Below are 25,999 nucleotides of genomic sequence, written 5' to 3'. Positions count from 1 at the left end.
CCTTCCTCATCGTTTCCCATCCTCACACCAAATGTGCTGCAGATGTTCATGCCTTGTGAATTTCTATTTAAGGAAAAGGGGTGGAGCTTAGCCACTCCACTTCATCTGGGGGTGGGGCAAATGAAAACATGGAAAAAAGGAAGCCTGAAAAGAAAAAATAGGAACATATATAGCATCATCATTATTATTATTATTATTATTCATTTTCTCATGATTTTATAATCCAACAAACTAGCTAGCTGTTCGGATTTAAAGGCATTTTTATATAATTTTACAAAATATAAGGTTACTATAGTTCTTTTAAGTTCTTTAAACATTTATATAAAAGTTTAGATTTGTTGGTTCTTTGGAAACATTTTTTTCTGAACACCTGGACATATTGTATACTGTCTCAAATGTCGTGCTGGTCTTTAAAACCTGACTTTGAATGATTAACCTCCACCATATAGTGCACTAGACAGCGTGTACAGTCCATTATTTTCTACCAGGCAGCAGGGAACAATTTGGGACGCTGATATTAGCATGTCCTGATCATAATAAAGGCCGTAAATGAAGATGAATTGGACCCCTTCTCAGTGATCAAAGTGCTCAGTAATTAAGAAAGTGATGTTGGACGTGTTATGAGCTGCTCCTGTGGTTAATGTTTCACTCAATAAAGCAATAAATTATTCTTGTTCTTTTTTGGTGTGAGAGGCTGCTGCAGAAGGGTGACTTAAACTCATAAAAACAAGTAGAGTGACCTTTGAACTCTTTGCTCCTGTCAGTGTGGTTGCCTCGAGGCAATGTCACCTGAGCCACCTCGTAAGTCCGGCTTGTTGCTGTGGAGACACTGAATAATTGACAGGGTGCGGCCCAACGGCTTCAGGTGTGCCACGATAGAGTGAGTGAGTGTGGGTGTGTGTGTGAAAGGCAGAGTACAGCACGGTAAGAGCACAGTAAGTTAGACAACAAAAAATATTGGAGAGATGCTTTAATAAATTATAGTGAACCATAGAGGATGCACTGATTTTGCTGGATCAGACAAACACGCTCAGAAAAATGGAGGGAGAAATGGACAATGAAGACGGGATGTTCACCAACATCCCACTGGCTGATGACTCAGGTAAGGGCTCTGCATGTCTTAGAATGAGCTCAGAAACTGGGTTATAATGAACAGGAAACATCCGATTGAACATAAACATACACATACACACCCGCATTACAAAGAGTATGTTATCGACATGAGCATGTGGGTTTTTCCAGTTGACGCACATCTTGTGGTGGTAAAGTGAACTTTCCACATGGCAAGAGGCTTCAATAATATTTGCAGGCTATTAAATACATCTCAAAAACAACAATACAACATAATTAGGATATAAAATGGAGTGGAAATTATATTAAGACCTATTGGTGTGGCTTTTTCTTCCACTCTCCTTCATATACAGACACTAACAGAGGCACACACACACACACAGAGACAATTTGCTGACTCTGCATATAGAGTATACATCCTCGTGATTGCTTACTGCAAAGCATACCATCAGGAGAGTACATGGAGTAGGTGGCACTGGTTCTTCCTGTTCATTCACTGTGAGTGTGTGTGTGTGTGTGTGTGTGTGTGTGTGTGTGTGTGTGTGTTTTAACTGTCACGATAACAAAGACTACATCTTATATCCTTGTTTGGTTACATTGTTGACAGCCAGTGACAAATTAAAGAAAAGAACTTAACACAAACTGTGTTACTAAGCTACTCCAGACACTACAAGCCATCAGAACAGTTTCAATGTGCTTCACCATTAATTTTACACCTCTCTGGAACTGTATAGATAACATGAACACCAGATGTTTTAACGCCGGCAGTAGGAAGTGTCTAACATTGTTATCCAACATCCACGGAGACCACACATTTCAGGATAGAAATGTTCACCAGAGGATAAAAGTGATCACTCACTCACTCTCACTCATTTTCTACGGCTTATCCGAACTACCTCGGGTCACGGGGAGCCTGTGCCTATCTCAGGCGTCATCGGGCATCAAGGCAGGATACACCCTGGACGGAGTGCCAACCCATCGCAGGGCACACACACACACTCTCATTCACTCACGCAATCACACACTACGGACAATTTTCCAGAGATGCTAATCAACCTACCATGCATGTCTTTGGACCGGGGGAGGAAACCGGAGTACCCGGAGGAAACCCCCGAGGCACGGGGTGAACATGCAAACTCCACACACACAAGGTGGAGGCGGGAATCGAACCCCCAACCCTGGAGGTGTGAGGCGAACGTGCTAACCACTAAGCCACCGTGCCCCCATAAAAGTGATCAGTCAGATCAAATTTGTATTGATTTGAAGCTATGATTTACTCATAGATTTTTCCTGTCACTTGTCACAGGTCTGTATGTAGCAAGAACGTGTCTATAAAGTAGAAGGGAATATTACAATTCTCTGTTCACACCACAGTGCTTTTCTTTCTATCTCTCTCATACAATCTCTTTCTCACATTTCTCACATTTACCGGATTTGGCAGAAGCTCTTATCCAGAGCAACTTACATTTTATCTAATTTTTATACAACTGAGTAATTGGCGGTTAAGGGCCTTGCTCGAGGGCCCGGCATTGCATGCTTGGTGGAGCTGGGATATGAACTCAAAACCTTCCATTCAGTGGCCCATTGCCTTCACACACACATACATACACACATGCACACACATACACACTCACACATACACAACAAGAACCCACACACGCACATATGCACACACATAAGCACACATACAAGCATCTCTCTTTCTCTCTATCTGTCTCTCTGTGTCTCTCTCGCTCTCTGTCTCAGTCTCCGTCTCTCTGTCTCCCCCTCTCTCTCTGTCTTGGAGCAGCATATGGGGTCTGTAGAGTGTGAGTCTGGTGCAGGCTGATCATCTTATGTGATCACATAGCTGCAGCCTGTAGACCCTGAGGGTCAGTGCCTGAGGAGTACTCTTGTGTCATGTGGAGAATCTAGCCTTTTTAACCATACACTCCCCATTGTCCACTCGACACACACACAGACACACACACACACACACACACACACACACACATATCACAGTGCAGCTTGTCAAATGATGTAAATCTACACGAGAAGCTCCTGTTTGGACAGGTGGTCTGGTGTGACTAAATTTGTTGAGTGAATCTCTAAGTGAAGATAGCAGCACTGCTACATTGATGTCTGAAAGGCTGAATGTATATTCATTAATTCATCTTGGTTAAGGAGGCAGTGGATCCAGAGCCTATCCCTGAAATACTGGGTGTAACTTAGGAATCCACTCTGGATGGGATACATTCACACACTTATTTTGGTATGTATTTGGGAGGTGGGAGGAAACCAGAGAACCCAAAGGAAATCCACACAAATAACAGGGAGAACAGGTGAAACTTCACACAGATAGAAACCAGAGCTCAGGATTGATCTGGGAAGCTGCAACACTAACAGCTACACCACCCACAAATCTCTATATAGCTTTAAATTTAGGTGTCTGTCAGTATGAGATTTTATATAACACTTCCTATGTCAGCTTTATTATGTTATATGATCATGTTATTGATGGTGATGCATTGGGTTATATTGCTGACTCACAGCTCCAGGGTCCCATGTTAGATCCTGAGCTCAGGTTACTGTCTGTGTGCATGTGCTCCTCATGAGTACACGGCTTGTCCAGTTTCCTCTCATCTCCCAAAACATGCAGTAGGTGGACTAAATATGCATGAGAGCTCATAGGTATGAATGAGTGTGTGTGTGTGTGTGTGTGTGTGTGTGTGTGTGTGTGTGTGTGTGAGTGTATACAGTAGGTGTGTGTGTGTATGTGTATGTGTGCGTATGAGTGTGCGTGCATGTGTATGTGTGTGTATGTGTGTGTGTGCGCATGTGTGTGCATGAGTGCGTGTGTGTGCGTGTGTCTGAGTGCGTGTGTGTGTGCGTGTGTGTGTGAGATGGACCAGGCAGGTTATTGAGAATGAGAACATGTCTCTATGAGAGGAGTCCCTGTGACCCTTTTATACCACAACCATATGACAAAAAAATTCTAATTTCTCACTGAATGAAACATTTAACCATTTATAGTTTAATTAAATGAAACTCACTGTTTTTCTCTTAATAAGACAAAAAACCTCTAAAACTCTTTGTCATTCAGTGTCCTCTGTCCCAGTCCTGCAGTTAAAAACCAAAACAAAATACACAAAGAAAAATGTCTGAAATGCTTCAATGTTTGGTTTGAATCAAGGCAACAATCATAAATCCATAATTATTGATTATATTCGATTAAAATGTATTAATATTGGGGGGGGGGGGTACAGTCAAGTGTTGTGTAAACAAATCTGTACCTTTTTAAATTATGTCTAAATAGTCTAGCAAGCTGATAACTCTGAATTATTATCTTATTATATTAAAATACTAAGGATGGTCCCATAATCTTTAGAGGAGCCAAAGGTGGATCTTAAACACCATAGATTTAGAGATGAAGTGCACTAGATACGGTGTATAAACAATTATTCTATCATCTGTGTAAGGCTCCTACATAGGAAGTCATGATAAATTTAGGATTCAGCCATGAGTATTAAACGTTGACGCTTTGTTGTTTGGCTCCCTCTTGTGGTCAGATCTGGTATTACACTAAAAACTCACCCAGACCCTCAGTGTCAGGAGTCAGTGTGTAGTCATCAGTACGAAGATCCTTCCTGACGGCTATTTGTTTACTTATCACTGTGAAATTGCCATTTTATATAAAGATCACAGACGGTAAGATGATGTTATATTCACTCAGTGACTGATTTATGTATTTTCTTTCATTATTTCTCGAGTAACGGTTGCTAGCAGTAGCACAGCTAGTGTTAGCAAGTTAGCTCTGGATTTAGGTTTAGTTTGGATGAATATTATATATATATATATATCGACGGTTAAATACTCATCTTAGATAGAAATGTGTAATATTTTCTTTACAATGATACGTAATATACACTTTAAGCTTTTTGCTAATTCCAACAACAACAAATAGTAAGAGTTAGCAACATATTAGCCTGAGTGTAATGTTTGTTTTTAGCTTGTTAGCAATATGTGGCTTTATTTCGAACTTAATGGCTTTTTCTGGATTTAAAAAAAAAAAAAATTTAACAGTAGGAATACAAAAAAAAAAGGACAAGAAAAAAGTTCATTCACTTCAGGTCTTTTCAGGGGGAAATTAACTAGGTTGAGCTCAAAAAGGTCGCCAGATGACGTCATCAACTCATCTGCATATTCACTGAATATAATCTGGTTTATTTGCATATCATTACTCGTTATTATTTATGTCTGAAAAATGAAGCTTTTCTACAAGTGTCTAAAGTTAAACTGTTCAAGGAATAGAACACGGTGCGACGTGCAGTAGGAAAATAAATCATGCTTAATTAACATTTTCATACACCTAATTAACAGCATCCTGCTTATACCACACATCCGCATGATTAGATTAGATTAGATTCAACGTTATTGTCATTACACATGTACAAGTACATGAAGTTCTTCAGTCGTCTCTTCATCAGCCTCTCTTTCGAAGTTGAGACTAAAAAAACTCGCACTACAGACTCCCTATGTCGTTTTAAAGACCCGTCATCTTACAAAGAGCTTTAAAACCTCTACGTTTCTATTTTGTCTTGTTACAGAAATTCTTGTCTATTTTAGCAGACCGTGACTCTGCAGCTTTGCAGCCCAAACCAGAGGACCTGCTATCCACCATGAACTGTACCATGGATGGTAAATTCACATTAATTCACTTCAATTTTATTTTATTTTATTTTTTTAAAGAAAATTTCAGCGTAGTTATGTATTTATTTTTGTGTTTGTTGTCCAATAAGGAGACCTGGAGAATCAGGTTGAAGTGGAGGAAAAGACTCGCCTCATTAACCAAGTGCTGGAGCTCCAACACACACTAGAAGGTAAAAGTTAAAGACGCAGCACTTCTCAAAGTATTTTTCTCTCAACAGTCAGCATTTCTCTCACATGATTTATTATTGGCTTGGTCAAATCCAAAAAGCCAGGTTTAGACCGTGCAAGTTCAGTACTTGTCACACTGTATGAGATGATCCCAATTAATTTGTTCCTGAATTGTACGATGGATGTAGAAGCGTGTTCTCCGTGTCAGATTATCCGGTGATTATCCTCTAACAATAGGCTGGCGATTAAGGAAAATTACACATTCTGCTTCTCATCAGTCAGTGTGATCCAAGCTGACAGAAACAATCACATTCTTCAAAGTATACATCTTTAATAAGGATACAGGAAGCTGGAATTCATCCGTTATTTATTTCCATGCTCTGATAATGAGACCTCAAATAGACGTTCTCTCTGCTGACACAATTCAACGATCCGCTCGTTTTTGTAGTAAAAATTAATGATAGTATTTTTGGTTGAACATATTCTGTAGTCTCGATAATCGTGAGTGGTTACAAATCGAAATAAAAGCTAATAAGTGCATCTCTGTCAAATCCTGGCGTTTGGGACACACCCTATGGTACACAGCTGTGATGTCTTTCCTCCACTGTAATTCACTCTGGTGATTCACTCTGACTCAGACACTCAGACCATTAGTGATTCGCTCTCATCTTAATGGACCTAATCTTCCTTCCTCCTCTCTATCAAGATCTCTCGGCTCGGGTGGATGCCGTGAAGGAGGAAAACCTGAAGCTGAAGTCAGAGAACCAGGTTCTGGGCCAGTACATCGAGAACCTCATGTCAGCCTCGAGCGTGTTTCAGACCACCGACACCAAGAGCAAACGGAAATAAACACACGCAGAAGGCTATCTCATCCTTTAACCTAGAGGCCAGTATGCACCAACGTTCAGGCTTCCATATGCACACCCATGCTGAGCTCTGAATTTATCTGTTCTAGAAAAACTTTTCATTCTTTACCTCTGCATTCACTGCCTTATCGTCATGACTGGCTATGGATAATGCTCATGCAGAGAGATGTACTCTCTCTTACATAGGTCATTTTCAATCTGTGGTCAGATACTGACAGCATTAAAACACTGCAGCTTCTCAACAACCCATTTGATAAAACAGTGCAACCTTTTTCTTTATATATATATATATATATTAGAGGGCGACCACAATTTTGTTTTAATGACCTGTTTATTTTTGTTACTGTCACTATATAATGATATGTTAAAGATGAAAGCACAGAAGAGACATGCCTTGTACTCTGCTGCACAGGACAATTAACCTGAACGTGCATGAGGTGCCATTATTTATTCTTCCAAAGAGACATGCATGATTTAAGAAGCTGATATTAATTATTATTGGCAAATGAATGGCAACGATGAAGAACTATCATGGACAATAAATTTATACTGTATTCGGTGTATTTTTGCAATAACAGGTTGAGTTGGTAAAATTTCAGTAGTACTGATGGCTCCTCCACAGCTAAGGTCCTGCTTATATATTAAAGGACTGGTTAAATATTCAGGGTCCATACATGACATCCTAATTGGGCCCTGTCAAATACAATGTCTTAATTGTCACTTATTTGTCTTAATTGTAACTTATAAAAAAGTACAAAGAAATACAAAGTACAAACTTTCTAGCTTCAGTCAGCCATGATACAGCGCTTCTGGAGCAGAGAAGGTTAAGAGCCATTCTTGATGATTTTGGCCTTGAATCCATAATGTTCTGATTAGTAGCCCCAAGCTTTACCCCTCAGCAACCCACACCACTGGCATGAATGCATGCTTGTTAGATATAGAACAAGCCTGTTCATCAGGACATCCAATACTTTGTATTGCCATGTCAAATACAATTTCCACACCACAAGGTGGCCTTCTATGACATCCTGATTCATGGGACTAACCATGAACTCGCTATAATCTCCAAAAGATTATTACAGAATATACATTATATTTGCAGATGTGTGTGGACATCTGACGGTCACACCCATATGTGGGCATTTTCTAACCTGCAGCAATGAAATTAACAGCACACAATGGGAATGCCTTTCTGTGCTGTAGCATTAAGAGTTCCCTTCACTGGAAATAAGGGACGAAACACGTTTCAGCATGACACCGCTTGGGAGATTATTTTTGCACAGACTTCGACTGCACTGAATACCTTTGGGATGAACTTTGCCAGGCCGTCTCATCCGACATCACTAATGCACTGGTGGCTGAAGGAACCAAAATTCCAACAGCCACCTTTCAAATTTAGAGGAAATCCTTTCCAGAAGAGCAGGACATGTTATAATAGTGTTATACTGTATTTCCCATGCCTTTGTTCCATGTGATGTTCAACAAGAGAGGGTAAGGTGTCCACATACTGTTGGCAATAGTGTACAAAGTATAATAAATAAAGTATAATAAATATATAAAAGTCACAGGAGCCCTAAGTATCTGCTTATAGAGCTAGGTGTCTGTGTGAGAAGTTTGTTCTCTGATGAGAATGTTGTTCCATGAGAGCCACATACTTTTTTTGATAGAGTAGATTTTTAATTACATATGTGATGGTTAATAAATGAGAGCTAGTCTAGGTTGTGTAGCAACTTCCCATGTCAGATACCATCACAATCAACAAAGGTAGCACTACGTTCATAACTAGGTACAGTTTTTTTCTGTCTTCCAGTTGAGCAAAAGGACTTCAGGTGTTAGCTGTCATCTTTGTTTCACAGATAAGAGACAGGAGTCAAACCCCTGCTTGGTTAACATTGACTTGCTAGGTCAGGATCGTTAATCCTGTTTACTCACGTCTTATTTACTTTTTTAAACAGCATCTTCAGAATGAAGAAATACAACTATTGCAAGAGCTGGAAAGAGAGTAGTTGAACAGTGAAACAGTGAAGTGTAGAAAGGATGGCTTGCTTTAGCTTGGACACATGAAAGGACAGCAGAGGTGAGGATGCGAGACAGTAAATGGACCGTCTGGCTTTTACAATAAAAATGGAAACGGCGGCCGCGTTGAGCGATATTGATCCAACAGAGTACTGTGGATCTGTGGCTGCATTTGATTTCTGCAAACCATGTAGACAAAGCAGAGCTTTACATTATTTATTTTATAATGTACTTTAATACTGTATATGAGCATTTTTCAGGTATTAACTTGAGCCTGCAAACAGCCAATGTAATTAAAGCCTTGCCTGTAAATTGTACTATTTCAGACCTTTGTGTTAATAAATTGCTTTTGCCTGGTACGAGTCTTGTGTTGTACAAACTGGTTTGTAGTAAATGTTTATTTCCAACTGCAGTGTTACAAACCAACAAACCTTAAAAGCATTTCTTATGTGACAAACCAAAAACAGAACAAAAGATAGTAGCATCGCTTGTCATTTTCTGTAGAGTTGAAAGTATCCTGTGTGAGAGATGAAGGCTCACAGTGTATTGTTCTGTGTGCCGATGGCTATAGTCTCAGCTTATCTCGAAGAAATAGCTCCAAAAATGAAATGTCTCCATGTTCCCCTTATCCCAAGCACCATCTGTCAGTGAAGACTGGTTACCTTTTTAAGGTGCTTTCACACTTAGTGGGTTTTTCCCTATATGGAAAGAGTTTTTTGTGCTAATATCAACAGAAAGCATAACACTCTTTTAGCTCTGGGTAATAATGGCTACCAAAATGGTGCATTGGTGCAGTCAATGCTAAAGGGAAAATTATGTACATTTCATTTTTGGTCAAACTATTGCAATAAACATTAACGCTGATTGACTAAATTCTTTTGGTCCACACGTAATTAACACAGGAATCTGAAATTACATTTTAGTTGCTCACATCAGCTTTGCTTGCATTTTCTTGTGTACCTCATCGGACTTGTGTAGAATAACGAGCTCTAAATGAAAGTTTGAAGAGAATAATATCCATTATCATCAGTGTTTAAAATAGCTTCAGTTTGCCGAGCCATATAGTGTCGACAGATTGTGTAGAAACAGATTCCGATTCTCAAGTCAAACTCTTCCTAACTGTAATCTAATTGTGAGTGAGTACTACAGAAAACAAGATTAAGACCTACATCTTTTTCTAAAACAACATACAAATAATAAATATGTTCAGTGCACTTTCTTTTAAACAATATAGCTAAAAACTGCATAACTTAAACACACAACACTGGTGCTAAATCTTTGTAAATAAGTTAAAGAACACTTTTTGAAATAATCACAAACTTAATGTCGGGTTTGAAACGATTTCCATCCAAATGCATCCTTTTTTTTCTTACCCTTCATATCAGTATGTGCGCAGTCAGACGTAAAATCTGGTTTCAATGCTACTTATTCAATCCCCCGATGAGGAAATACAGCAGAGTTTTTACAGGTATGGCTAAATTGAAAGTGTGACCCATAGAAACTAAGGTGAAGAGGAAGACTAAGATAACAGGAAAGAGAAGAAGGATCTCTGGTGGAATGGTGGAGCCTGTGGTTGTCACAAAGCCAGGGGCATGCAGCATTTAAAGAGGCAGAGAGGGTGAGAAAAGGAGGAAGAGAAAAAGGGAACAGGTAGACAGGATAGGAAACAGGCCCTTCAGTCCTTCCGTACTCTTCTTTTTCTCACAGCCTGTTTCTGTCCATCTACAGTGCTGTCAAATCCCTCATCAGCGTCCTTCATCTGCAAAAAGGACATTAACATGAATTCTCTTGTTAGAGCTGGTTTAGATTAGCCTACTTAATACAGAAGACTTCTAGAGAGTTCACCTATATGCAATTCTAAAGCAGAGATTTAACTGCTCACAAAAGAAATAAAAATGAAATAAAATCATTCATTTGGCCAAATGTTGTCCCACACCACTTCTTCAAATGCTCCAAGTGATTGAATAACAACACATCCGACCCCAAAACTACATGCATTTAGCACTGTTCATTTAGGATCACAATCATCAACTAAGACAAGTGACAATTGTGAACAGACTGAGTACATTGTGTACATGCTTTTCTCTTTATTTAAATAATTTTTCCCCAATCTTACTCTTAACTAAGTCTCATTTAGTACTGTTTTATCTGCTCACACACCCCCACTGAAAATTTATTTCTTTAGTGCTTCTGGGCACTGTTAGGTGTGTTAGAGCTGAGAAAACACTAAAAATTAATTAGACTGATAAATTAGATTAATTGAGACACAAAAAAAGAGAGGGGGGGCTCCAAAACTGTTTAAGATGAATCAGGTGCGTAAGTGTCTGATGTGTTCTATGATTGAACTAAAGCTGCTGACAAATTCTCTACCTCTTACCTCATCATCTGAAGGAATGTCATTCGATTTACTAGTTTCCTCTTCCTCCTCATCTGGAGCTTCTCCTTCAGCTTCTTCAGCTTCTTCAGCTTCTACTTCGGATCTGCCTGCAGTGTCTGCTGAACCAGATGGGGAGAAAAATGACAATAAGCCTGTCTGAACAATGAATAATCTAGCAGTAAGTACCAGCTGATATTACTATTACCAGTTTTCTAATTAAAGAAAAAATAACTCTCATTTAATCATTGTCTCTCACACCATATATATTTATTTAAATGCCTACTGCCTTTGCTTGAGGTTTGGCACCTCCAGTACATCTCTATTGCCCACAACAAACAAAAATCTTTTTAATGACCAGTTTGTTCGGCAGCTTCCTCTGCTTCAGCCGTGTCCTCTTGCTTTTCTTTCTCCTGCTCTTCCTCTTCTCCCTCTTCATCCTCCTCCTCCTCCTCTTCTTCTTCTTCTTCTTCTTCTTCTACCTCTTCCCTTTTGGGTGGATCAATTTTCTTATAGACATAATCATCCTCAGACTTCTACAGGACACAGAAATAGACTGAAGTCAGAACTGATGAAGAAAATGAAAATATGGCAAACAATCCAAAAAAATCTTACCATAGCTAATAATAAATAATTACAATTTACAGTTAGGTTACCAGTTTGAAATTAGCATTAGTGTCTTTAAACATGAATTAAAATTAGGGATCAAAGGTGATAAAGAATTTGACACTGAAAGACGATCCCAACACTGGGAGATGAAATCAATTAACATAAAAGAAGATCTGTAATCAGTTGTGGCCAAGGTCATAAACTTACATACACAAGTGCATTGTGATGATTTATCATAAGCCCTAATGCTGAGTGCTCACCTTTGGCCAGCAAAAAAGAACAGCCAGGCCAACCGGCAGGCCAACCGTCAGAATATAGACTATCCACAGCCACGGCCTCTCCTCCGCTGCCAAAGCCAGCTGACTAAACACCCCCGGCTGAGAAAAAGAGAAAGCGACAGACAGAGAGGCATATAGTGACACAGACGTTAGGAAAGGGACACAAAGAGAGGAAGCGACAGAGAACTATAGATAAATAGTAATTTCCTCATTTTCTTTACAATGGCAGTTCAAGCCTTATGTCAACAGATATCAGACTGTTTGTGAGCATGTGTGCACGCACCTCATTTGCACTAGCCACCAGTTTTTTGAGCCCCCAGCTATCTGCAGCCCAGCGGTCTGCCACCTCTTTATCTGCACTAATGATGAAGTTATCAAAGTAGATGTCGGATGTCATGGACCACAGCTCCAGTCCCACAGCCCGGACCGGGGTCATCTTAAACGGTTCCAGATCTTCAAAGTAGTCTGGATTTGGGATCTTCTGTGCACTCCACACACCCTATATTTACACAGATCACTGCCATGAGTTGCAGGACAATCAGCACTAAAATAAACTACAGAAAGTTACATACATGTGCTAAGGAATAACGTATAGAAACCCTGTTCCAACATTAACATGAGAATATTATAACATAGTATTAACAACTTTTCCTGCGAATACCCCTATATTTACTACATATTTATGCAATATCAAATCCGTAAGAGTGGCTATAATGGTTCCCTCTTCAGGGGTACTACCTGGTAGTTAGGGTTGTCTATTAGCGGAGCCTTCCATTTACCCTTGTACATGGGGTTATTGATTGTGGGAGGTTTCCACTCGCCACAGCCAGGAGCAGTTTCACATGCAGGGTTAGGAACCTGAGGAGCTTCCCATTCACCATCCATCTCCTCATCCCTAAAAGGAAGAAAGAAAAAAATTATGGATATTTATAAAGGAATGTTAAGGTCCTGAATGTTTTCAATTACTGTATATATAAAAAAGCAGATTCTTCACAGTTCCATAAGTATATCACACAGCTGCTACATAAGCAGCATTGTTAATATACGTGCTTACTTATCTTACGTACTGTACACCTGGAAGATTTAAAGCACCATCTGCTAGATGTCTGAGAATAAACATCTGGTTTTAAGACAAAGTACGATGTTTAACGATTTCATTCACATCAACACCAACAGACTGAGGAGCTCCGTTTCTCTATAAAACTTGGACGTGCTTGCTTGTAAAATCAAAAAACCTTACTGTACACTACACAAAATCTGTTTTTACAATTAATATAAATTTGCTTATTACTACAAAAAGTCTTTACCAGTCTTCCGGTTTCTCAGCTGTAGAATCTGGGATAAACTCAGGCTCATCGTCCAGCCAGCCCTCAGGTTTCACTGCATCCGGATCTGGCACTGTTGCAGGAGCATCCTCATCCCTACAGACAGACAGACAGACAGACAGAGAGACACACACAGAGAAAGACAGACAGACAGAGAAAGGTGAGAAAATGTGGTGGTTGTGGAAAATGTTTAATGCAACAGAAGATCCTTTAATTCACAAATATTGGCTACTTTCTCACACCTACAAACTTTATAACCCTCACCAGTCATCAGGCTTGACTGCTTCTGGGTCAGGAATCTTAGCTCTCTCATCCCAGTCACTTGGTTTAGAGTCATTGGGATCATCAATCTCTTTAAGTGGGTTTACAGGTGGAACCACATCAGTCAGCAAGCTTCCTTTGCCAATACTGGATTGGTCGATAAATATCTCGTATGTATTATCTGGGTTCAGAACTAATCAACAGAAACAAACAAGCAGAATGCACAAAATTAACAAGTTTTAGTGAGTTATTAGACTGTAAAACAAAAACTTGCTACTGTGCAGATTTAATTTAACCAGCTCTATAACAGCATTAAACCTTTTTAGGAAATACTGAGATGTGGCTTATCTCAAAGACAATAACGTATTTTAAAAGTGTCCACCTCTATAAAGTTTATAGAACAAATCTATGCATAAATTGTCAAAGAATGAGCTGAAAGCACACACCCAGGGTGTAGAGGTGTGTTTTCTTGTCCGAGTACACCTTTCTGAGGTCTGTGTCGGGCCTCTTGGCATGTTTCTCCTCAAAATCTCCATTCAGAGGGTTTTTATGCCTAAAGATGAAGTGCAGTTTGTAGTCTTCTCCACACTTATCGGGCCCAAACATGATGGTGTATGGTGTACGGTCATGAAACTGCTCCTGTAATTCCAGGTTAAACAGTAAGTATGTTTCAAGTCTCTTATAACTCCAGGTTATTGCATAATTTCATTAAAACTGAACGTGCTTACCAAGTCCAGGTCGGGGGAGTCAGAGAGTAATTTAATGTAGGCACCGCCACAGTCAATACCATCTTGAAAATTGACTTCATACCTGATATAGATTGAGACAATTATGTGTATGAAATAGACAAATGCAAATATGAGAACCACAAAGAAGTAACTCAGTATAGTATACCAATACTGATGCAAACTAGTTAAATAAAACGTAACAGGAATCCAGACACAATGAACAAAAGGCTCAGTTGTTTTTAAAATGATGCCAGTGCACTCAGAAAATGAACTGAACATCATGAAAATAAAATGAATTTTTCATAGATATAGATTGAGACCAGATTATAGATGGTACCATTTGCATTTTCTCTTTATCTTATGTTGTTGCACAAAACCTGTTTTTTGCTGTTCCTGATGTGAGAACCATAAATCATCCACAATTATACGGTGCCAGGGTAGCAAGCACGATTCTGTTAGATGGTACAGGCTTCCTAATGTCTCAACGCTCTCCCTTCCACCTCTCACTCAACTCCTTATTCCACATACAGCCCCATCTTATCACCACTTATCTCAAGCTCATTCCAGCCCAGTGACCGGTTGCTACGGGAACTGTAACCAGGAAATTCACTCACTGCACCACGAGTGGTTTGTTCTTGAAGATGAATGGTTTGTTGAGAGGAGATGCGATGGCGTGATGTTTTGCTCGAGACTTCAGCACCAAACCCAGGTCGCCAGGCACTTTGTTCTCCTTCAGAGATTCCGCCTCCCATTTGCCTGACAACAAACAGCATAATACATATTATGTACCATGAAAATGTACCATGTGATGATTATTAGTTTGTGTGTGTTGTACTTATTAAATGATGACATGGCAACCTGTTTTACTTGAAAGTTCTTATGTCTGGTTCAACCTAACACCCTCATTACTAAGAACATTTGATTGAATTAAATCTTCCCCATGACATTAATTATAAATTTATTTCAACTAAACAGGATGTTTTTTCCAAGACAGTAAAATGTGATGAAGTGTTTATTTATAACCACATTCATGCCATTGATATAATGGATATAGCTCAAGCTGAAAACCTGTATTTTTGAAATACAGCAGTATTCTTGTGACGCTGGCAAAAGGAAAGAAATATAACAGAACTGTAGTTGGAAACATAAAAAAAGAGATACACTGAAAACTCACCATCATATTTAGCAATATCCTCATCTGCATCATCTTTCATTGTTTTGGACTTTATCCATCTGTACAACAAATATAAAACATTTTCAATAATGAACCATTTGTCAAATCAGAGTTAACTGGCCAATTCAATGTTCTTCTCGATTGTTAATTCCCCACTAAGTCAATAACTAGCTCTCCCTATCAAACAACGGCGACCAATCCAGGATGGTCAAGGCTAGCACTTGCTTCCCTTGAGCAATGCAAGGGCAATACATCGTTTCAACCTGCTGCATCACAAACCAGCCAAATGCATTCAGAAGAAATCCTGCCTTCATGTACAGGCTTACAAACGCACAAGGCTGTCTAGTGTGACTCTAATTAACAGGGAAGAGACTAAAATCCATCCCTCCCATCCCAAGAGAACACAGTTAATCATGTGCTCTTGAACTCCGATGACTTTTTTTAATCAAATCTAGGCCATGTTACCTGCTGAGAGATCCATCATCAAAGGTTTCGGAAAAGAAAACCTCACCAGTGGGTACAGGGGTCTTATATGTGACCTGCGTAGATATTCAGAAAAGGTCATGAGACCATATCAAGTCTGTATAATTTTGCATAATGTTTACAACATACATGCTTAAAAAAAAATGCACCACCAGTAGTCATGTAACTTAATCCTTATTGACCTCTGACCTGAAAAGAGACTTTAGCATCAGCTTGTACTTCACTGCTGTCTGCCTCAGAGCCCACCTCTCCATCCTCCACATGTGCCTCTTCATCATCCTCCAGCTCATCCTCCTGGGCCCATGTTACCACAAGTACAGAAAAGAGCAGGAGACATGTCCAAAGCCACTGCAACTTCATCTAAACCCAAAGACGATAAAGAAGAAAGACAAAGAAAGAAAAAGGAGAAGAAAAAGAGCTCAAACCCATGTAAGCACTCAAAGTTAGGTCATATACAATCACAATGATACAAAATGAATTCTTTAAGTAATAATGATAATGTGCAAACAGAATATGAGCAATAAGACAGTTTGACGTTACACTGCTTGTGTACATCATATTACAGCCATGTTATATGCATGAAGAGAAGTTGTGGACATCTGACCATGACGCCCCAATGTGCTTGTTGAACACCCCATTCCAGTTTTAATCTCCTTACTCTTATAATAATCTCCACACTTCTGGGTAGGCTTTCCACTAGATTATGAAGTGTGCATCTGGGGGTTTGTGATCATTCAGTCACAAGAACATTAACGATGATGTCTGACGCTGATCTCAGGTGAGGAGGTCTGGGATAGAGACGATGGTCCAGTTCATACCAAAGGTATGATAATCGAGGTCAGTGCTCAGCGCAGGACACTCCAACTCTTCCGGTCCAAAACTTGTTAAACTAGTCAACATTGGACTGCACTACATTTTGCAACACCTGGACTGCCCAGGGACATATGCCCGGATTCTGTTTGTTGACTTTAGTTCGATTTTTAATACTATAATTCCGGAAAATCTCCATTCCAAACTCCTAAGGCTCACTATACCCCCATTCCATCTGTCAGCTTCCTGACAGACAGGAAACAACAGGTGAGACTCGGAGGTGTCACCTCCAGCATTCGGACACTCAGCACTGGCGCTCCACAGGGATGTGTCCTTTCCCCACTGCTATTCTCCCTCTATACTAAATGACTGCTCTTCAAGTGACCAAACTGTTAAACTCCTGAAATTTGCAGATGATACTACGCTCATTGGTCTCATCCAAAATGGCGACGAGTCTTCATACCGACAGGAGGTGAAGCAGCTGGTGCTATGGTGCAGTCAGAACAGTCTGGAGCTAAACACCCTCAAAAAAGTGGAGATGACAGTGGACTTCTGGAAAGACCCCTCAACACTACTCCCCCTCACAATATCCAACAGCCCGGTGTCATCTTTGGAGGCCTTCAAGTTTCTGGGCACTACCATTTCCCAAGACCTGAAATGGGAGTGCAACATAAACTCTATCATCAAAAAGGCCCAGCAGAGGATGTACTTTCTACGCCAATTAAGGAAGTCTGGTCTGCCACAGGAGCTGTTGATGCTGTTCTACACTGCAGTCATTGAATCGGTCCTGTGCACATCCATCACCATCTGGTTTAGTGCAGCAACAAAACAGGACAGAAACAGACTGCAACACACGGTTAGAACAGCAGAAAAAATAATTGGTGCCCCCCTGCCCACTCTCCAGGACTTGTACGACACAAGAACCAGAAACCAGGGAGGGAAAATCACTACTGACCCTTCGCACCCTAGATACAACCTCTTTCAGCTCCTCCCTTCTGGCAGGCGCTACAGAACTTTGCTTACTAAAACTGCCAGACACAGGAACAGTTTCTTTCCCCAGACAATCACCCTGATCAACAACTCACCATAACTATATTCACTGCTTCTTATCATAAGTACTGCATTATCAGGACTGTCAGTCATCAAATCATCCGTATATGTCACACACAATACTGCTGCTATATATTGTACAAAAAGCATAATATTGCACAATATTGTTATTTGCACTTCCCACACTTTATGTACATAACTGATCGTTCATATTCTATATTCATATTTTATATATTTTATTCATTCTATATTCATATTTTATACTCATTCTGTCTATATTGTATCTCATCGTCTGCATTGTTTTCTTGTATAGTATAGTGTTATTTATGTCTGTACCTTTGAGAGTCACAAACTGCTGGAACCAAATTCCTTGTGTGTGTCAATACACTTGTGCCAATAAATCTAATTCTGATTCTGATACTTTAGATTTACACCAAATGGTTTAAAAAAAACAACGAGTGCCCTCTACAGGCTCAATATAGTAACTGCAAGCATTTAAGGTGGATAGAAAATAAACTAAAGTTAAATTATCGAATATCAGTTTAGCCCTTAGGTTAACCACCTCTTCTCTTTAGGACAAGAAATGTCCCTTGAAAGTTCCCTTATTAGATTTAAACGAGCCAGATTAACTTAATTACGCCACATGTATTTCAAATACGTTACATAAGCAACGCTTACATCTCCGCAGCAGGCTAAACAGAGCTAGCTTAGTCATCCTAGTCATCCGTTTACAGTTAGCAACCAAGCTAACGCAATTGTTCCCAATATATTTCTATTTTATTAGGATTTTTTCAGATTAAACTATTTTCATACTTTTCAACATCGGAAAGCGAGTAGATAAATGAAAAAAAGGATGTAAACGGAGATTATATGATGTTATATGAGACGTTTTAGGGTTAACGGCTCCTTAATTACACGCTAACGGTTTCTTTACTTTTCTGAGAGGTTCTGCTCGAATCTGTTAATAACCGGTTGTAACCGGATTTATGTTGTTTCAGGATCACAACTTAATTGTGCACGTGCACGAGAACCATCAGTAAATTCGTATAAATGTGCTGTTTTGGTCAATAAAATGAAGAAATTCAGGTAAAAAAAAAAAAAAAGAAGACAATAGAGATCCTAAAACCTCCAGAGAGTTGTTAATGTATGCATTATGTACAGTATGGAAGATAACAAGAGACTATATTTTACATTTTAAATATTTATACTATTGCTAAGCTACATTGCTAATTACCGTTAACCTGTTTGTGGGATTGGATCGATCGTTATTTGCTAAATCACCTTCTATTGTCGAGTATTTCTTCCTCAAAGTCTCCGCTCACGCCACAAAACAAACAAATACAATAAGTGACTTTTCTTGAATTAATCCCGCTGAATTGAATGAAGTATATGGCAGCAGAAATGGAGAAGAGAGCGCGTCGCTTCAAGATAAGAAAAAATAGCGTTCCAAACGACCCTCGACTCCCTACACACGTGCGCTATGTAGTGTATATAATAACCGACGCTGCCCCCTTAGTAGTGCACTAACAGATACAACACGAAACGCGATTTGAGATTCGACTTCTCGCGCCCGACTTTTCCGTTAGAATATTTCAGGTTTTAAGATGTCAAAATAAAATCTAGAATATATAATAAAAGCTGCGACGAATATGTTGAAATACTACTACTACTACTACTACTACTACTACTACTACTAATAATAATAATAATAAGAAGAAGAAGAAGAAGAAGAAGAAGAAGAGGAAGAAGAATAGTAAAAAAAATTATAATAATAATAGTAAAAAATAAATAAAATAATAAGATTAATAATATTAATCGTAATAATAATAACAATAATAATAATAATAACGTTAATGACAATAAATTAGTAGTAGTAGTAGTAATAATAATAATACTAATAATAATAATAATAATAATAATAATATTCTATGTATATTCAGTATTTTTCTTTTATTTATTTATTTATTTGTTTATTTGTTTATTTATTTTTACTCTTAAAACTTTAATTTAGCAATAATGTTTCCTTAACACAAGCATTTCCAAAGAACTTTCAACTTTCTTGGCTAAGAAAAGTCTGTGCAGATATAAAATCAAACCAAAACGTTAAAAGAATTGTCTTTTGTGGATATCCTACGAAGAGTTAAGGTCAGTACAGCCAACTGAAATAAGATTAGTGGAAATAAGGACAGACAGAGATATATGGTATTGTGCTACCTATGTCTGTTTTTGTTAAAGGTTAATTAAGGTATATGTCAGAGCATTCAACAAGCCACTTTTACATGCAGGTCAATGATTTAACATTGTTAAACATATTTAAGATTTCTAGATGATTTCCTCTACATAAAACTTCTTTGAAACAAACATTTCGAAATTAGCCTCCAGTTTTACATTTTTATATCAAAAATTTAAATGTCTGTGTGCTCTGTAAATTATTATTCATTCACTTACAGGTATGTCTTTTTTTTTTTTCGAGAACAAAGAAGAAACACCCACACATTTTAAATTATCTAATTCTATAGAGACACGTATAATACATTTTAAATAGGCATGGAAAACATAACACACTATTATTTAACTAATATGATGTTTAGAGCTGCTATACAATAATGAAACGTTTGAAACTGCTGAGCTCATGCCTGTGGTCCACAATAAACATCATGATGTAAGAAAGAAAATATTTATGCTCTCACTTGTGTCTTGTGTGAGTTAAAGCTTCCAGTGAGTGGGTGCAGACAGATGGTGAAACAGCCTTGATAGAGCTGTGAAGTTAAAGCATTTGTCCCAACTGGTTCCTCAACAGTGTTTCACTATGTGATCAGCTGTTATAGTTGATCAGGATACGATAACTGATTAAGATATTGGTGGAATTCTAAAACAAACACTTCTGTGCCAAAATCAAATATATGGATCAGATTATCTGCTGTGATGACCTCAAACTAGGTGCAGCCGAACAACAACAACAACAACTGAAAGCTTTGACAAGAATTTGATCAGATGAGAACTGTCTGATGCTGTTCAAAAACTGTGGTGTCTCATATTCTTGTCTGTCCGCTTGCAAAGCTTGACTCAACCTGTCATACCTTAAAACACAAAGAATACACACATCAAGACTCTCCTTTATACTGCCAATGTAAAGAGAGAGAGAGAGAGAGAGAGAGAGAGAGAGAGAGAGAGAGAGAGAGAGAGAGAGATGTAATTGTTTCTTACATCCATACAAGCTTGTATTAAACTATATATACTAGCCTGTGGGTCGTTTTTTAACACAGACTTAAAATTTATGTATAATGTGCTCTAAGACCTAAATGAAATAAATCAGTACAACAAATTTTTAAGAAATGTGTAAGTGTTGTGTTCACACTAAGGAGCTTAAACAACTGTGCTAAGGAGAGAACAAATTAAAAATAAGTACTTTTAAAGGGAAGAGAATTACTGATATATATTCTCTTTACAGCTGTTGATAAGAGGGTCAGCGTTGACCTGACATCCTCAGAATGTACAACTGTAAATATTTCTTACATCAGAATTTTTTGTCAGCCATCTTGCACAGGAAGTGATGTGCTGTTTGCGAATGTATCAATTCTTTAATCTGGCTCAAATTAAAATTTTAATTGATTTTGGGAGCTGACTCAAATATCTAAAGAGCCATTATTTATGATTTGGTAGAAAATTCATCAGTATTCTGTACTCATGTTTTCCTAATGCCTTTAATCTCATACACTGCAACAGTGATCAAATCTATCCCAAGCACCTTTGGGTGAGATGAGAATACACCTTAGATGGGAGGAATTAGCATGAAAGTCATGCTTGAGCAGTGTGTACAGATGAGGAGGTGAGAGAGCTAGATAACCTAATGCTAGAGTAAATCACTGATTCTTGGCTGCGGGGTTAATTGAGCAAAACAGCCAGACAACTCTTTATTTCACTTTTCTTGGAAATAAAATGAATAATCACTGTACGATATCTACAAAAACTGTAAATAAAGAGTTGTTTTGGTTATTGCTTATTGTGGATGTGAGAATTCACTCTTTTAGTACTGAAAATGACACGAAAAGAGGATTATGATTAAAGAAATCCCAAAAAACGAACATTTTAACAATCAACATATCACCCTGTATTTAGCAAATCGAATTATAACAAATAACCAGAAAAAATGTTCAAAAACCTATTACTTCATATTTTCACTACGAGTGACGCCATGTTGACGTGATGTCACGAATCCGCAACTCGGAGAAGTCGGAGTTCTCTAAAAGCTCCGAGTAGGAATTACGAGTTGGAGAGTCATAGTTGGAACTCGGACATTTCCCAGTTCCCTCTTGTGTATGAAGAAAAAGGCATATTATGTTCGTGTGAACACTCTGATGTCGGGAAATGTTAGGTTGCGAGTTGGAAATTTCCGACTTTCGAGTTGTCGTTAACGCCGCAACAATAGATGCAAGTCGTTCAGGGTGGATTTTACCCTCTTGTCTAGTTTGTGTGTCAGTGCGCCCCCTGCAGACAGTGGAGGAAAAGTGCAACACAGAGAAAACCGGAGCTGTCAACTTGCAACTTGACCCGGAGGAGAAGCAGCAGCTCGATCGGCCATTTTGGGAAAGAAGGGGCTTTTCTATCACCACGTGAGGGGTGGAGGGGTGTCCGAAAAGGGCAACAGAGCCGAGCTGTGTGTAAGGGGGGCAAAACTCGATCAGGGAGACGCGACTAGCTGACGAGCCCGACACTCATTTCACATGTGCTAAACTTGAGGAAATACTGTTCAAAGATGCCGACTGTAACCTTACCGCCGAAAGAAAACGCTCTCTTCAAGAGAATTCTGGTGAGTAAACGTTATTGTTGCACAGCCGATTTGTGCGGCTCGGTTCTGGAGGATGTTCCCGGCACAATGTGCCTCTCAGTGCTGTCAAACGGGGGTTAGCTGCAACGCTAACTACATAAACTAACTTAACGGCCCAGTCTGCTGCAGAATACACACATTTTAGCTACAGAACCAATTTATCTACTGATGTATCCTGAAACCTACATCTGTACATCTCGAGTATTTAACATGTACACGATTAAAGTTGATCTATGCTCATTAGCAAACTCAGCTTAGCCTTAACTGGCTTAGCTAGTAAGATGAGTTTTAATTAGCGTCTAAACTAAAATAAATAAGGGCTCCACATAATTATTCACTGTTTCATCACCTACAGACATTTGCATAATTCATATTTCTGTATGCAGTCAATATTTTGCGCGGTAGAAAGATATTTAACTAGCTAGCTAGCTAGCAGTGCTATGTTAGCTAATACGCTAGTTACTAGCAGAAGTCCCTCACGTATTGTTAGTCATATTATCGCGTCTGTTTGATAAACATCCGGTGAAAATGGTTTCCACTTGTAACTTGGGTTACTGTCATGTATTTCCCATAAAGTTGGACTTTAGCTTAGTATTCTCCATGGCGTATTATTAAACGAATTAGCTAGCTAGCTTTAGGCTAGGCTACTGAAAGAAGCTCGGTGTCTAGGCCTGCTAGTAACGACATGGTTACTGGAGTGAGCGAGCACCTTACATGAATACAGTGTGTGTATATGTTCATAAACCTAACTGTATCTAGAAGTTGTCTAGTTATTTAGTTTTTTTAATCAAAGACGTTGCAATTTTAGCTTTCAAGCTATGTTTTAATTAAGTTTGTGCCCCCACCCCCAGTCTGACATGCTCATGGAGAATACAGCTAACTTACACTGATGATGATGACCGGTGAATATTTTAAACCTCTATTTACTACTTGTTGACTTTTAGATAAAGTTTTCCTTTTGATGTTACTAGACATTAAAGCAACTTGACACTCGTTAGTGTTATGGACAGCAATAAAAAGTGTGTAATTGCACTAATAAGCTTGCATTACACTTCATATATATTGCATGAATTTTAGTGTGTTACGTGCTGTGCAATGGATAGATAGATAGAGAGACATACAGACAGATAGATAGATAGATAGATAGATAGATGTAGCTTATTGATTAGTGAAGAGAAATTTAGAAAGGATTATTTGGACCTTTCCCCCCTGGATGTATGAGGGCTGATATTGGTTTTAAATACCGGATTGAAATTAGATCATGTTTGACATTTTTTCCCCTCTCCAGTCAAGTGATGTGTGTTTTATGGAGGGTGTGAAAGTGTGTGATGTTGACACAACAATTTTTCAAATGAACACAGGACACAACTTGTCTTGAGGCCTGTTGCCATTGCACCACTGGTGTTTTACATAACTGGGCAACAAAGGTCTGAGAGTCGCCTCTGTTGTTGTCAGGATCTAGTATTGGCTTAGTGTCGATGCTCATGCTCTGATAGTGTTGTTGTTGGAATAAAGCAGGATCACATACCTGCTTTTAATCTTTTTGTAAATCCCTTGTTCAAAGCGAATGTTGGATTGCATTTTCATCTCAGTGTGGCACAGCACGGTGTGGATACTAACTGAACCCTGATTGAGTGCCTGTGTCTATTTCTAAATGCATAATGGTAGAAACTAGGGGTGCAACTTGTATTTATTTTTTTCAAAATCCAATTCTTGACTGCTCCCAAAGGTGTTCTTTTCAGTTCTACCCACTCTTGCAGTTGATATTTTTTGCACCTGCCCAAGATTTTTTTCTAAACTTGATAGGATCTGTTTCTGTATGCAGAGTAAATCTATATTTATTAGTAATGCTATATGAATGAAAATGTGACATGATGCACAAGAACTATTTATACCTGGCATTTACTTGCATCTTTGTTCAGTCACAAGTGGACAGCGCTACAGGTGTCTACATGGTTCAATTTATCTCAAAGTCGCGTTGTGATCCGATCGCTCAAATCAACATCTGAGATGGATGTGTGAACGTGAAAGTGTTTTATTGTGTTCTGGGTGGCACCAAAGGACCACCTGATTGACTGTTTCATTTCCCTAGCTGGAAAATATGTAATCATATGTAAACTGTAGAGTTCTCCAACACTAGACTGACAAAGTTGGCAGGTAAAAACAGCTATGTTTTCTTTCTGGTCATTTGAGACGGGCATATTCGAGACGGATGCTAATACCAGGTGTGAACAGGGTCAGTTATCGGGCTGTCGACCGTCTACGCTTTGCTGAGGTGTGATCGCGGCCTGCTTTAAGGCAGTTTTGTATCGCATGTTCATGCCCAAAACATATATTTTCTGTCAACATCATACACGTTAACAGCATTATGCATCGGATTAGGAAAACACGTTGCGTCTCGGAAAAACCAATCAGATGTCGCAGTGAATGCTTTCTGGAAAAAAGACCAAAAGACTTTTTCTGCCTAGTGTACAGTTTAATCATAAATAGATTTTATCAGAAGTTGCATGTACAAATTATCATTATGTATATTGTAGAAATGTCTTCAAAGATCATGATGTTTTGATCATATGACCCAGGTTGTGTGTATTTAATAGACAACTATTACTATTTTGGTTCTAAATAGTAAACTGAAATATGAAGTACAGACATTGCGGTGTGTTAGTTTGACTAATCGATTTGTGATTCTTGGTGTTTGTGTTTTTCAATTGCCGTTTGTCCGACTTATGTGGTGACTCGTGATTGCTCGTGATTGTGGCTTTAACCATTACACCTCTTGTATCTGGTATCGTGACGAACAAGAAACATAACGCATCACCGACGTTCAGAGTTGAATATGAACTCGCCTCGTTTTAACTTTGAGCTTGAAGGTGGATTGGAGTCAAAGTACTCAGCACACACTGACAGCTTCATTACCACTTTGTCGCTGTGGGAAATTCTCTGAATCCTTAGTTGGTATCTGGATTTCTGTATGCTTTATAAAGTGACCTGACCTTCACCTAAGTCCATTTAACAAGCACGCATCCAACAGTTAAGTAGTTTGAACAGTTAAATTAACCTTGAAAAAGGTTCATGTTTCACATTTCAGTGAGTATTTTTACATTCATGCTCATTAATTAGATTCTTTCCTGATTTTGACAACTTATTCCAACTGTCCTCTAAACTGATCGATTTACTTTGCATAAAAGCTGCTAGTGGATTTCAAGAAATGTGGTTAATTTTTAACCTGGAAAAATAATAATAATTAAATAATCTGGAAAACCAGGTTT

At 38.7% G+C, this 25,999-nt stretch overlaps 3 protein-coding genes across 16 annotated transcripts in view; 2 read left to right on the top strand and 1 right to left on the bottom strand.

The window, feature by feature from the left end:
- Positions 1-830: 830 nt before the first annotated feature.
- Positions 831-9,172, top strand: scoca (short coiled-coil protein a). 13 transcript variants are annotated; one of them, XM_060872999.1, is made up of 5 exons: positions 838-1,102; positions 5,677-5,748; positions 5,850-5,930; positions 6,635-6,814; positions 8,750-9,172. In XM_060872999.1, the coding sequence occupies exons 1-4, from the start codon at positions 1,039-1,041 to the stop codon at positions 6,775-6,777; spliced, it is 360 nt and encodes a 119-aa protein (XP_060728982.1). In that variant the 5' UTR covers positions 838-1,038; the 3' UTR covers positions 6,778-6,814; positions 8,750-9,172. The 13 variants fall into 13 exon arrangements, with proteins under 13 accessions (XP_060728985.1, XP_060728986.1, XP_060728984.1 ...); XM_060873002.1 differs by having other exon boundaries at positions 831-1,102; positions 5,658-5,748; positions 5,853-5,930; positions 6,635-9,172; XM_060873003.1 differs by having other exon boundaries at positions 832-1,102; positions 5,680-5,748; positions 5,853-5,930; positions 6,635-9,172.
- Positions 9,173-9,190: 18 nt separating this feature from the next.
- clgn (calmegin) lies at positions 9,191-19,340 on the bottom strand. Of its 2 annotated transcripts, none has more exons than XM_060872995.1 (15): positions 19,184-19,340; positions 16,232-16,402; positions 16,025-16,098; positions 15,560-15,618; positions 15,000-15,141; positions 14,386-14,467; positions 14,104-14,296; positions 13,661-13,850; positions 13,379-13,492; positions 12,810-12,966; positions 12,355-12,570; positions 12,054-12,170; positions 11,543-11,720; positions 11,188-11,306; positions 9,191-10,569 (listed from the first exon to the last, which is right to left on the bottom strand). In XM_060872995.1, the coding sequence occupies exons 2-15, from the start codon at positions 16,400-16,402 to the stop codon at positions 10,486-10,488; spliced, it is 1,896 nt and encodes a 631-aa protein (XP_060728978.1). In that variant the 5' UTR covers positions 19,184-19,340; the 3' UTR covers positions 9,191-10,485. The 2 variants fall into 2 exon arrangements, with proteins under 2 accessions (XP_060728978.1, XP_060728979.1); XM_060872996.1 differs by having other exon boundaries at positions 11,188-11,303.
- Positions 19,341-22,306: 2,966 nt separating this feature from the next.
- Positions 22,307-25,999, top strand: part of naa15b (N-alpha-acetyltransferase 15, NatA auxiliary subunit b) — a 23,707-nt gene continuing 20,014 nt past the window's right edge. The window contains exon 1 of the mRNA XM_060872993.1: positions 22,307-22,712. Within this exon, the coding sequence (XP_060728976.1) occupies positions 22,659-22,712 (54 nt within the window). The 5' untranslated portion in view covers positions 22,307-22,658. The remainder of the gene's footprint in view (positions 22,713-25,999) is intronic.

The sequence above is a fragment of the Tachysurus vachellii genome, chromosome 6 (assembly GCF_030014155.1).
Source record: "Tachysurus vachellii isolate PV-2020 chromosome 6, HZAU_Pvac_v1, whole genome shotgun sequence".
NCBI classification, from domain to species: Eukaryota; Metazoa; Chordata; class Actinopteri; order Siluriformes; family Bagridae; genus Tachysurus; species Tachysurus vachellii.
This window is presented reverse-complemented; position numbering and strand designations above follow the sequence as displayed.